This window comes from Amblyraja radiata, chromosome 22 (genome assembly GCF_010909765.2).
Source record: "Amblyraja radiata isolate CabotCenter1 chromosome 22, sAmbRad1.1.pri, whole genome shotgun sequence".
NCBI classification, from domain to species: domain Eukaryota; kingdom Metazoa; phylum Chordata; class Chondrichthyes; order Rajiformes; family Rajidae; genus Amblyraja; species Amblyraja radiata.
Genome location: NC_045977.1, coordinates 21817553 through 21830372, shown reverse-complemented (window position 1 = coordinate 21830372; position 12820 = coordinate 21817553). Strand labels below are relative to the sequence as shown.

The 12820-nt window shown below is 48.8% G+C and overlaps 1 protein-coding gene across 4 annotated transcripts; it reads left to right on the top strand.

Annotated features, from left to right (window-relative positions):
• The first annotated feature begins 1185 nt into the window (after positions 1-1185).
• Positions 1186-11028, top strand: LOC116985698 (transmembrane protein 180-like). Of its 4 annotated transcripts, none has more exons than XM_033040601.1 (7): positions 1186-1275; positions 2029-2284; positions 4792-5520; positions 6105-6259; positions 7339-7422; positions 8236-8379; positions 10097-11028. In XM_033040601.1, exons 2-7 carry the CDS (start codon positions 2123-2125, stop codon positions 10236-10238), a joined length of 1416 nt encoding a protein of 471 aa, XP_032896492.1. In that variant the 5' UTR covers positions 1186-1275; positions 2029-2122; the 3' UTR covers positions 10239-11028. The 4 variants fall into 4 exon arrangements, with proteins under 4 accessions (XP_032896492.1, XP_032896495.1, XP_032896493.1 ...); XM_033040604.1 differs by having other exon boundaries at positions 1186-1267; positions 2129-2284; positions 10097-10238; XM_033040602.1 differs by having other exon boundaries at positions 1186-1279; positions 2129-2284; positions 10097-10238.
• Positions 11029-12820: the final 1792 nt, after the last annotated feature.

Genomic DNA, 12820 nt, shown 5'->3' with positions numbered 1-12820 from the left:
CACTCCCTGCACACAAGGGAAATTTAAAGAGGCTAATTAAAGTACAAACTGGCATGTCTTTGGGATGTGGGAGGAAACCGGAGCACCCGGGGAAGAGTCAAGAGTGTTTTATTGTCATATGTCCTGAAACAAAACAATGAAATTCTAATTTGCAGCAGCATCACAGATATGTGAACATAGTAGTCTATAAAAGTTGTAATAAACAACTAAAGTTCAGAATATATATATATATATATATATATAACACAAACAATAATAGTGCAGACACAAACAATGCCCCCAAGTCCATGTAGTTTGGAGCTTATTTGGAGGTTGTAATGTTTAATAGCCTGAGGTTGTTTGGAAGAAACTGCTCCTAAATGAAGTGTGTGTGCGCGCGCGCGCAGTCCCGGCCGCCACAGGGAGGTGGTGGAGAGGGTACACAAAATTGCTGGAGGAACTCAGCGGGTGCAGCAGCATCTATGGAGCGAAGGAAATAGGCGACGTTTCGGGCCGAAACCCTTCTTCAGACTGATGGGGGGTGGGGAAAGAAAGAAGGAAAAAGGGAGGAGGAGGAGCCCGAGGGCGGGCGGATGGGAGGGTGGGAGGAGACAGCTAGAGGGTGAAGGAAGGGGAGGGGACAGCACAGGCTAGCCAAATTGGGGGAATTCAATGTTGATGCCATAAGGGCGCAAGGACCCCAGACGGAATATGAGGTGCTGTTCCTCCAATTTCCGCTGTTGCTCACTCTGGCAATGGAGGAGACCCAGGACAGAGAGGTCGGATTGGGAATGGGAGGGGGAGTTGAAGTGCTGAGCCACCGGGAGGTCATGTAGGTTAAGGCGGACTGAGCGGAGGTGTTCGGCGAAACGGTCGCCCAACCTACCGGAGGTGGTGGAGAGGTTGTGTTTAAGAAGGAACTGCAGATGCTGGAAAATCGAAGGTAGACAAAAATGCTGGAGAAACTCAGCGGGTGCAGCAGCATCCATGGAGCGAAGGAAATAGGCAACGTTTCAGGCCGAAACCCACCGGCTGTGGTGGGCAAAGATCTTATTCGCTATAAGATCTTTGGTGGTGGGGGGAAGGAGAGGAGGAGCCAGGGGGAGGAGTCAGGGAGGGAGGGAGGGAGGAGTCAGGGGGAGGAGTCAGGGAGGGAGGGAGGAGGAGTCAGGGAGACGCGGGTTCGGACCGCGGGGGGGGGGGGGGGGGGGAGCGGCCATGGCGCGCGCTGCACTTCCGGCTCCGGGAAGAGTTTGTGGAGACCAAAGTGGAGACGGAGCCGCGGGAGGTGGGAGAGAGAGTGAGTGAGTGAGTGTGGAGGGGAGGAGAGGAGAGTGGTGTGGGTGATGGGGCTGGAGTGGGGGATGGGAGGAGAGTGGGCTGGTGTGGGGGGGGCGGGGTGGAGTAGAGGGAAGAGAGGGATGGGGGGGAGAGAAGGTGGGTGTGGGGATGAGAGAGGGAGCGGGGGCTGGCCTGCAGGTCTGTAGGTGTGAGTGAGATACAGAGTAACTAACGGTGTGAGGGGATACAGTGTGAACGTTGACCAAATACAATGTAACCAGTGGTGAGGGGATACAGTGCTGTGGACACATGCTGGAGGTTGAGGGGAGTCCTGATAGAAGTATATACAATTAGGAGAGGCAATTATGAGAGGCATAGATCGTGTAGACAGTGCAAACCTTTTTCTCAGGGTGGAAATGTCGAAGGTATCTTTGACATTAAGATATCAAAGGCATATATTTTAGTTGAAGGAGATGTGTGGGGCATAGCTTATAGGTGAGAGGGGCAAAGAATAAAGGAGATATGGGGGGCAAGTTTTTCTTTACACAAAGGGTGGTGGGGGACTGGAACATGCTGCCAGCAGTGGTTTGATAGCAGTGGTTAAGAGATATTTAGTTCTGTATGTGGATATGGAGGGATTGGATGGGAGGTGGATCACGTGCAGGCTGGGGAGAACACTTTAACTTTAACTGGGTGCATGAACAGGTTTAGAGGGTTGGGCTTGGCAGGTTGAGATGTACTGTTCTGTGTTCTGTTGTTCTCTCACAGAGTGGTGGATGTGGAACGGATAGTGCTGGCATTGTCTCGGGTGGATGTGAGGACACGGAGTGATCTTCACCAGTAGCTGGGGAAGGTTTTGGTGATGCAGCAGAAGATGGGCTGGCTGGGGATCCAGCAGAATGCGCTGGCTTTCTCCTTCACCACGCTGGCCGCTGGCCTCATGAACAACCTCCTCAGCTTCTACTACGTCAAGCTCTTCTTAAACCATTACAAGATTTCTGAGAGAGATTTTCAACAGGCGCAGGTGAGTTGTACAGTTCCTGACTCCGCTTTTAAATGAGATGCAGGGAACTTCAAGTGCAGCAGGTGGAGCCGCTGCCTTGGAGCGCCAGAGGCTTGGGTTCAATCCTGACCTCGGGTGCTGTCTGTGTGGAGTTTGCACGTTCTACCTGTGACCACGTTGATTTCTTCCATGTGCTCTGGTTTGCTCCCACATCCCTAAGGCGTGCGGGATTGTAGATTAATTGGCCTCTGTAAAATGTGTAGGGAGTGGATGAGAAAGTGGGATAACATAGAACTAGTATGAAAGGGCGATTAATGGCGGCACGAACTCGGTAGGCTGAAGAGCCTGTTTCTATTCTGTATCTCTAAACCAGAATGATGACAAAGATTACAAATTGCCGGAGAAACTCAGTGGGTCAGGTGGCATCTGTGGAGGGAATGGACAGGAAACGTTTCAGGTCGGGACCCTTTTTACATCGCTCCAGCAATTAGAAATAAAAGTGTCCAGAGATGGTAGAAGGCTGGCAGGGGGAGTGTAGGAGGATTCTAAGGAAGGGTCCCGACTCCACGCTGACCATCAATAGCCCATTTACACCAGTTCTATGTTATCCCATTTTCTCATCCACTCACTACACACTTTAACCTACAAACCTGGATGTCTTTAGGATGTGGGAGGAAACCGGAACACATGGAGGAACCCCACACGGTCACAGGGAGAACGTGCAAACTCCACACAGACAGCACCTGAGGTCAGGATAAAACCTGGGTCTCTGGCACTGTGATGCTGCGTCTCTACCTTAAATTCTGGGGGATGAGATGTATGGCAAGAAGCAGCATAAAGTCGTTCAGAAAGACAGGAGGAAAGTGCTTGGGTTTTGTGTGGATCAGATTGTGGTTGTTGGGGCTGGGTCGATACAGAGGGAAGCTGCAGGTTTTTGCATTGTAATTTGTGGTTTTAATGTGATTCATGAGTTTGTTTTTGAAGGAGGAGATTAAACCTTGTGTTGTTTTGCACAATAAGGCTGTTGTATCCGTGTTCTGAGGTGAGAATCAGTCTGAAGAAGGGTGGCTTGTTCTTACCTATTGTACCTGAGTTTGACTTGATTATATCTATGTATAGTATTATCTGTTCTGTTAGGATATCATGCAAAACAAAGCTTTTCACTGTACCCCAATGCACGTGACAGTAATAAGTATCTTTCTCTATAGGGGGGTTGCACGTAAGGTCACTGGGTCATAGGGCTTGACGCACGGAGCCGCTCAATCCATCTGGAGGACATCCGTCACTTCCGGTATATGTTATTAATGCTAGAAACACGTGCTTTCCTACCTGTTAAAAACCGCCAAAATTTAGAATGTTTGCTCTGAAAAAATTTGTGGGAGTCGGGGTAAGTGTGAGAGACATGTACCCAACTTTAGAATTCCAAAAGTGAAGCGAAATGAAGGTAAAGAGAAGCGAGAACTGAAGGGGAACAGCAGCTAAAGTGCTTGGTAAACATTGGCCGTGCAGATATCGGGATTGAAAATATTTGGAATTATCGCGTTTGCTCACTGCATTATATCAACAGTAAGGCATTATTTGTGATAAATCTGGCTGTAAATTTTTCTTCAGATGAGTTTTCATTTTGTATGTAAAAACCCACTTGGGAACCTTGGGCGATTAAAAAAAATTACAGCAAATTTATCACTTCTGAAACTTTTTAGATGACAAAGGAATCAAGAAAAAACACAAATAATGCCTTAGTTGATGAAATGCAGTGAGAAAAAAGGCCAATATTCGCCAAGCACTCTGGCTGTTGTTGTCCCTTCAGCTCTCGCTTCTATCTACCATCATTTCTCCTCACTGTTGGAATTCTGAAGTAGGCTAAATGTCTCACACTCTTATCCCGATTTCCATAATTATTTACAGCGCAAAAATTGATAAAAATTGAACCAGGGGCCACAGTTTAAGAATAAGGGGTAATCCATTTAGAACGGAGATGAGGAAAAAAAAATTCACACAGACGGTGCGATTCTCTGCCTCAGAAGGCAGTGGAGGCTAGTTCTCTGGATGCTTTCAAGGGAGAGCTAGATAGGGCTCTTAAAAATAGCAGAGTCAGGGGATATGGGGAGAAGGCAGGAACGGGGTACTGATTGTGGACGATCACCCATGATCATATTGAATGGCGGTGCTGGCTCGAAGGGCCGAATGGCCTACTCCTGCACCTAGTCTATTGTCCATAAAGCTTTTCATTGGTTTGGATTTAGTGATACAGCATGGAAACAGGCCCTTTGACCCACTGAGTCCACACCGACCAACGATTACCTGTACACTAGTTCTATCTTACACACTAGGGGCAATTTACAGAAGCAAATTGACCTACAAACCCACATGTTTTTAGAATGTGGGAGGATGCTGGGACAAACCCATGCGGTCACAGGGAGAACGTGCAAACTCCACACAGACGGGACATGAGGTTGGGATCGGTACACGTGACAGTAATAAAGCTGACCTGGTGACGATGTCCAATCACCACCTTCTCTCTGCAGGTGATCTTCATGGTGTGGAACGCCTTCAACGATCCGCTCTTTGGCTACTTGCAGGACAACTCCAGGCTGCCATGTTGCTCACAGCGCCGCCTCTCCATCCTGTACGGCGCCCCACTCTACGCTGCCGCCTTCCTGTTGCCGTGGTTTCCCTGGCGGGAATACACGGAGGGCGACTGGCTGTGCGGGCTGCACCTGCTGGTGGCTCTGTGTGCCTATGACGGGATGCTCACCTTTGTGCTCCTGGCCCAATGCTCGCTCTTCGCTGAGATCTCCAGCCGGCATGAGAGCCGGTTACAGCTCATCAAATACAACCAGGTGGCCTCCATCATCGGCTCCTCCAGCGTCCTCTTCTGCGGCCTCCTCTCCAACAACATGGAGAACTTCTCCCACTTCCAGCTCGTCGTCCTCGCTGTGGCCGCGCTAGCCCTCGCCTGCATGGTCTACAGCGGGCGGCATTGCGTCAGTCAATACGAGCAGGGCGAGAGGTCGGCCAAGGACATGGTGAACAACGCCCCCAACCTTTCCTGGAGCTCCATCTTCTACCTCACCAAACAGATCGTCACCCAGAGGGACTTCCTCCTGTTCGTCAGCATGAACTTCTTCCAGGTCTTCCACCTGGCCTTCCTCAACAACTTCATGATGATCTTCGCTGACCAGCTCATCCCCCGCGATCTGCTGCCGACCATGGCGAAGAGCATCATGTACGGAGCTGGCTTCATCTGTCCCCAGGTCAGCCATCCTGTTGCAAATCTCCACAACTCCAGTTCCTCAATCCCATCCCCCTCTGGTGAAAGAACAACACCCGTTTTCCCCTCCCCCCCCCCTCCCCATTCCTCCCTCCCATTCCCCCATTCCCCCCTCCCATTCCCCCATTCCCCCCCTCTCTCCCCTCCCCCATTCCCGTTTTCCATTCCCAAATCCTCTCCCTTCCTAGCTCAGCTTGCTGCACATCGGCCCGGTTGCCCAGTAACCAATTGTCCACCGCTGATTATCCACCCCTTCCTCGGTTTATTCCAAAGTTGTTCCGCTTCCTGTAAACTTCATCTCTTTCCCCTGCAGATGCTGGTTTACAAAAAGTGACACAAAATGTTGGAGTAACTCAGTGGGGTCAGGCAGCATCCCTGGAGAGCACGGATATGTGACGTTTTGGGTTGGGACCTTCGTCCAGCCTGAAGCCCCGATATGTCGCTTATCCATGTTCCCCAGAGATGCCGCCTGACCCGCTGAGTTCATCCAGCACTTTCTGTTATTTTTGTAAACCAGCACCTGCAGTTCCCAGTATCTCCATTGAATGTGTTCTCGTCTCTTCCCAGCTCTTGGTTCTCAGCAGCCATTCACTGTTGAAGAAGTATGGTTATTACAAAATCATCCTCTCTGTCTTCTATCTGGAGTTGTGCAGTTCGGTGGTCATGCTGATTTTGGGTCCATCTCATTACTACCTGTTGTCTTTCTTCCTCGTTGGGAACATGTAAGTGTTACATCTCTCCATTGTTCAGTGGAGTTTTTATTGTCACATGTGCCAAGTGCAAAGGCACCATTTTCAAAGCTCTAGTTGTTTTGAGCGGCTCCCATTCTATACGAGGCCCAGGCTGCTGTGGGGCTTCCAGCCGTTGCCTTCCTTGGACGTGCGGGTCGACCTGTGAACCGACGTCCCTCTCCTCGCCCGTCTGCCTTTGTTCCCCGGGGGAGCCTCCCGCAGCCGACCTCGAGGGCGAGGTAGACCAGACCCTGGTTCCCTCTCCTCTCTTACCGGCCTCGCCCCTCGCCCGTCACATCCGTCATCCTCCCAGTCTCTGGTCATCAGGTCCGAGCAGGTGCAGGCTCGGTGGCTCCCCCTACAGGGGGGAGGAGGTGGGCTCGGTGGCTCCCCCTACAGGGGGTAGGGGGTGGGCTCGGCGACCTCCCCCTGTAGACCATGGCCATCTGGGAGCCTCAGTCACGCACGGCCCTCCAGCCACTTCCCCTCATTGTGGTGACGTGATCGCATCAAATCACTAAGCACTGGAAGAACTCAGCAGGTCAGGCAGCATCTGTGGGGGGAATGGACAGATTAAAGATTAAAGATGCATGGATCTTTTGGACCAGAGGGCACAGCCTCAGAATAGTTGGACGTTCCTTTTAGAATGGAGATGGGGAGGGATTTCTATAACCAGAGGGTGGTGAATCTGTGGAATTCGTTGCCCCAGAGAGCTGTGGAGGCCAAGTCATTGGGTATTTTTAAAGCGGAGATCGACAGATTCTTAATTAGTCAGGGTGTCATAGGTTACACGCAGAAAGCAGGAGAATGGGGTTGAGAGGGAAAGATAGATCAGCCGTGATAGAATGGTGGAGCAGACCAGATGGACCGAATTGGGTCTGAATCTGGAGGCCTTCCTGCTTTGACCTGGAAGGATCCCAACTCGGACCGTCCCTATCCATTCATGTTCTGCAATTGCTGCCTGACCCACTGAGTTACTCCAGCACTGTGTGTCCATCTTCCTGCCCTGACTGTCGTGAGTGGCTTTTGTTGACGTGAATCATTTGATCCTTGTCCTTGTTGCCTCTCAGGGTGATGGTATCGGCAGCCTTCAGCCTCTTTAACTTGCCTCTGGCGGATATTATTGACGCCGACCTTCAGAAGTATAAACGCAGGTACGTCATAGAGAGAAATGCAGCGGGGAAACAGGCCCTTCAGCCCACTGAGTCCATGCTGACCATCGACCAACTATTTCCACTCACCCTACGCTAATCTTATCCAGCTTTATTCTCTTCATTTTGTCATCAACTCACCTGCATACTTGGAGCCAGGAGGGTTCTGACTTAAAACGTCACCTCTCCATGTTCTCCACAGATGCAGTCAGTTCCATTGAGTCACTCCAGAAGGATTTGTGTCTTTTTTTGTAAACCAGTGTCTACAGTTCTTTGTAAATCCATACCAGTTCTATGTGATCCCACTGTCTCATCCACTCCCTACACACTAAGGACAATTTACAGAGGGCCAATTAAATTACAAACTTGCACTAGAGTTGCTGCCTTGCAACGCCAGAGACCCGGGTTTGATCCTACAGGTGCTGTCTCTACAACATTTGTATGTTCTCCCTGTGACCACATGGGTTTTCTCCGGGTGATCCGGTTTCCTCTTACACTCCAAAGATGGACAGGTTTGTAGATAAATTGGTCTCAGTAAAATTGTAAATTGTCCCTACTGTGCAGGATAGTGTTAGTGTGCGGGGATTGCTGTGGTCGGCGTGGACTCGGTGGGACTAAGGGCCAGTATCCGCACTGTATCTCCAATGTCTATGGATTGAATGAAGGAGTAGACTCGATGGACTGAATGGCCTAATTCTGCTCCTGTGTTTTATTGTTTTATGTAAGGGATGTGGAAGTTGCTATAGAAATGCAAGCTCTATCCATATTAGTCGATGTTGGCAAGTTAATTGAATGTGTTGTGTTGACTCTGCCCAGCTTCCCGCTGTCTTCCATGGTGTTCGGAACCAACGCCCTGTTTACAAAGCCGGCCCAGTCTCTAGCACCCATGCTGGTTGTGACCATACTTAATCAGTATGACTACGAGAAACTGAAGGACATCGCTACACTGACTAACCAAAGGTAAGAATACACCAGGGCAACAGAATCAGTCGCCAGTGTTATTACTGCAAGCAAACACTAACAATGGTAGAAATGATCTCCACCTCATGCAGCCTCAGGAAAGCAGCTAACATCATCAAAGACTTGTCCCACCCCGGTCATTCCTTCTTCTCCACACTCCCACCCAGCAGAAGGTACAGAATCTTGAATTGTGTACCACCAGACTCACAAACAGCTTCTTCCCCTCTGTTATCAGGCTTCTGAGCAGTCCTTCCATAAGCTAGGGTACTGTCCGATTCACCTCTACTCCATTGCGGACATTGCGGACATTGGACTTTGTCTCTGGAACATATGCGCTACAATGCTGAGAACAATATTCTGCACGCTGTATCTTCCCCTTTGCTCTTCCTGTTGTACCTGACTTGATTATTTAAGCATTATATTTGATTGGATAGAGTGGCAGACTAATATTTTCATTGTACATCAGTAAACTTTATAATAATACAACTACTTCCTAAACCTGCTCAGCCAGTCAAGCAGCATATGTGGAGCAAGAATTAGAATTAATGTTTTAGGTAATCTGAGCCCTATCTAAGGGAAGTTAAAATGATTTATCTTTGACATTTCCACCCTAGAGAAAAAAAATCAAGTTTGCCCAATCTCTCCCTATGGCTAATATCCTCTAATCTAGGTAGCATTCCAGTAAACCTCCTCTACACCCTCTCCAAAACCTCCACATCCTTCCTGTAATGGTGCGATCAGAACTGCACTCAATACTCAATTGGGCGGCACGATGGCGTAGCAGTAGAGCTACTGCCTTACAGCGCCAGAGGCCCAGGTTCGATCCTGACTACAGGTGCTTGTCTGTACAGAGTTTGTACATTCTCCACTGACCTGCATGGGTTTTCTCCAAGATCTTCTGTTTCCTCCCACACACCAAAGGCGTACAGGTTTGGAGGCTAATTGGCTTGGTATAAATGTAAATTGTCCCTAGTGTGTGAGGGTCTGTGTGGACTCGGTGGGCCGAAGGGCCTGTTTCCCCATTGTATCTCTAATCTAAACTAAATGAAACTCCAAAGGCAGCCAGACCAGAGTCCTCGTACTCGGTGGGCCAAAGGGCCTGTTTCCGTGTTGTATCTCAAATCTAAATTAACCTACAAAACTATTTGTTTGCTGTTGGCCATGTCTTTAGTTGGTTTGGCTCCAACTTCTCCCTTTGCCAAACATTTTAACTCTGCTTCCCATTCCCATAATGATCTTTTATCCTGGGCCTCCTCCACTCACATGAAGCTACATGGAATTGGTAGCCTACGTTGCTTGGGCAGCTATTAATTTTGATTTCTCCAATTTGCATTCCCTCTCTCTCTCTCCTTCCCTCGCCCGCCCCAGTCATCCTGCTAGATTCTCTGTTCGTATCCCTTCATTACCGCCACAGCCACAGCCGACAATGGATCATTGTGGGCTCCACCTTTCCTTGGTCATCGATGACGGCTCTGATTTGTTCTGAACATTTTCATCTCTCTAGTTTCCCCCTCCTCTGACTCTCAGTCTGAAGAAGGGTCTCGATCCAAATCGTCACCAATTCCTTCTCTCCAGAGATGCTGTCCTGCTGAGTTACTCCAGCATTTTGTGTCTGTCTTCCTATGCTTTGTTCCCTGGAGCGTTTAGCCCTGCAGAGGCAGAGTTTGCTGGTGCTCTTTGAGAAGATAACTCTGACCCGTTTTTTTCTTTCTGGCAGTGGCCTGGAGGATCTTCACCGTGTCATGTTTGGGCTTGTCTGCCTGACCCCAATGTGCATCGCGCTCCTGCAGATCCTCGCCTGGACTCCTTTCTCTATCCGGGAGAGCCACGCTGACGTGCCCAAGTACCTCGACTCCTAAAGACCACCCATCCTCGATGGGAAGACCACAGATCCCGTATTCCTCAAGCTGAGGTCCTGGGGTTCATTATTGTAGTAGTGATAGAGCAGACAAGGTGGGGACATTTTAAATTTGGTTTTCTGTTTATTCCTTCTTGAGACTCGGGGATCTCAATACTGTCCGCCCGTTGTCTTTGGGAATGTGGTGTCTTCGGTGAAGCCACTTTGTGCGTTGGTGATACGAGGAACTGCAGGCGCTCGAATTTTGATCAAAGCGCAAAGTCTGGAGGAACTTGGCATCGGCGGAGGGAGTGGACAGGCGACGTTTCGGGTCGGCACCCGCAATACACTGGTTGTTGGGGTGGGGAGGACCAGGGGATTGAAGCAATGACAATGGTAGAAGAGGGATAAATGGACCCAGTGCGGAGGATGTGATGCTGTGATGCTACTTGTACTCTGGCACTGACGTGGGAGTTGCAGAATACATCTACGCCAGTGGATGGAGTAGTAGTGTCCCAGTAGTGGACGATGCAGGTGGTGACTGGACTGTGCATCATGTGGGGATCTTTGTCCTGGATAATATTCCCTGTTGCTCTCCATACACCAGACCCAGGCACATATCTCTGGATCAGTCGGTGTGTTGAGTACAAACAAGAGTCAAGTCAAAACTTTTTAATTGTCATATGTACCAACAACAGAACAATGAAAGTCTAACTTGAGGCAGCTTAACATGTCTCTAAACACAACACACATAAGTAATATATAATAAACAAAAAAATCAATAAATTAACAACCATAAAACCAGTGCAAAACCCCCCCTTAAGTCTTTAGTGCAACCAAAGACAATATATAGAAGTTCATATTTGAGGTAAGTGTTGTGTAGTGTTCAAGAGCCTGATGGTTGTTGAGAAGAAGCTGTTCTTGGTTTTCAGGCTCCTGTTTCTTCTTCCCAATGGTAGGAGTGAAATGAGAGCATTGCCAAGATGATGCTGGCTGCCTTTTTGAGCCAGTGACTCCTGTAGATCACTTTGATGGTGGGGAGATCAGTACCCATGATGGACCAGGCAGTGTTCACCTGTTTTTGCAGTCGTCTTCATTCCTGGCCACCCGAACTAGGCAGTGACGCAACCAGTCAATATGTTCTCTACTGTACACCTGTAGAAGTTCAAGAGTATCCATTGACATACAGCTCCTCAATCTTCTAAGGAAGTAGAGGTATTGATGGGCTTTCTTCATGAATACATCATTGTGTTGGGTCCAGGGCAGAACTTCATAGATGTGTCCAACCAGGAACTTGAAGTTGTTGACTATCCACCACCATCCCGTCGATGAAGACAGGTTTGTAGATCCTTTTCCTTCCTCTTCCAAAGTCCACAATCAGTTCCTTGGTTTTACTGGCGTTCAGAGCAAGGTGGTTGTTCTGGCACCAACGAGGTTATTGTTCTGTGTTTGGTCAATCGATCGACCTCCTCCTGTACGCTGACTCATTGTCAACTGTAATTGGTCCAAAAGCGGTGCTGTTGTCAGCAGTTGTGGGAATTGGAACTGTGTGCGGCTACACCATCATGAATATAGAGTGAGTAGAGCAGGGAGCTGAGCACGCAGCCTTGAGGTGCTCCCGTGCTGATGGTTATCGAGGAGGAAGTGTAGCTGCCAACTCGTACTGATTGTGTTCTGATGAGAAAATTGAGGATCAAAAAAACGTGCCATACTGTGGCGACATTTTGCAAACAGCACAACACCCAGGCACACTTCCCTGAATCGGTCAGTGTATTGAGTACAGGCAAGTCGAGTGTTTAATTGTCAAATGTACCAACAACAGAACAATGAAATTCTTACTGGCAGCAGCATGGTGCCAAAACATGGCGTCTCTTGCATGTGGGATCAGTGCACTATTTCTGTACATCGGGGATGTGCTTAGTTCTGGCAATACTCAACTGGGCTGTTAGTACGAAAATAATTTCACTGTGCGTTTGCACTTCACACATGCGACAATAAAAGAACCATTGATAACAGCCATGTAAACACAATGCACAAAACCAAAAGTCCTTAATGCAGCCAAAGACAGTCCATTGAAGTTTATAGTTAAGGTTAGTGTTGTGCAGTGTTCAAGATCCTGATGGGTGTTGGGAAGAAGCTGTTCTTGAACCAGATGGTCAGGGTTTTCGGGCTCATGTACCTTCTTGCTGATGATAGGAGCGAGATGAGTGCGTGGCCAGGGTGGTGTGGGTCTTTGATGATACTGGTCGCCTTTTTGAGCCATAATTACACGATTCTTCCATTATCACTGGGACCAAGCAAACATCCTGCCTTCTGGGTGTGTGAGGATTTCTGATGTGGAAAACACATATTATTTTACAAAGGGTGAGGCAGAGATGAAGGAGGGAACGTGAACACGCCACCTGAGGGCAGGGCGGCACCCCAAGGATGTGGTGCCTCCCCGCTGCTTTTTGGTGAACTAATCTCCATGGCAACAAACACAAATCCCTGATGAATTGGGAAATATTTTTTATTTTCTAAGATACAATGTAGAAACAGGTTCTTCGGCCCAACAAGACAATGCCAACCAGCGATCATCCCATATACTAGCACTATCCTACACAC

What these genes read in the sequence shown, in the direction of transcription:
- LOC116985698 (XM_033040601.1), top strand. Translation starts at nt 2,123, where the DNA reads ATGCAGCAGAAGATGGGCTGGCTGGGGATCCAGCAGAATGCGCTGGCT. An exon ending in GAGATTTTCAACAGGCGCAG is followed by an intron (nt 2,285 to 4,791) that starts GTGAGTTGTACA and finishes TTCTCTCTGCAG; the next exon opens with GTGATCTTCATGGTGTGGAA. An exon ending in CTGGCTTCATCTGTCCCCAG is followed by an intron (nt 5,521 to 6,104) that starts GTCAGCCATCCT and finishes GTCTCTTCCCAG; the next exon opens with CTCTTGGTTCTCAGCAGCCA.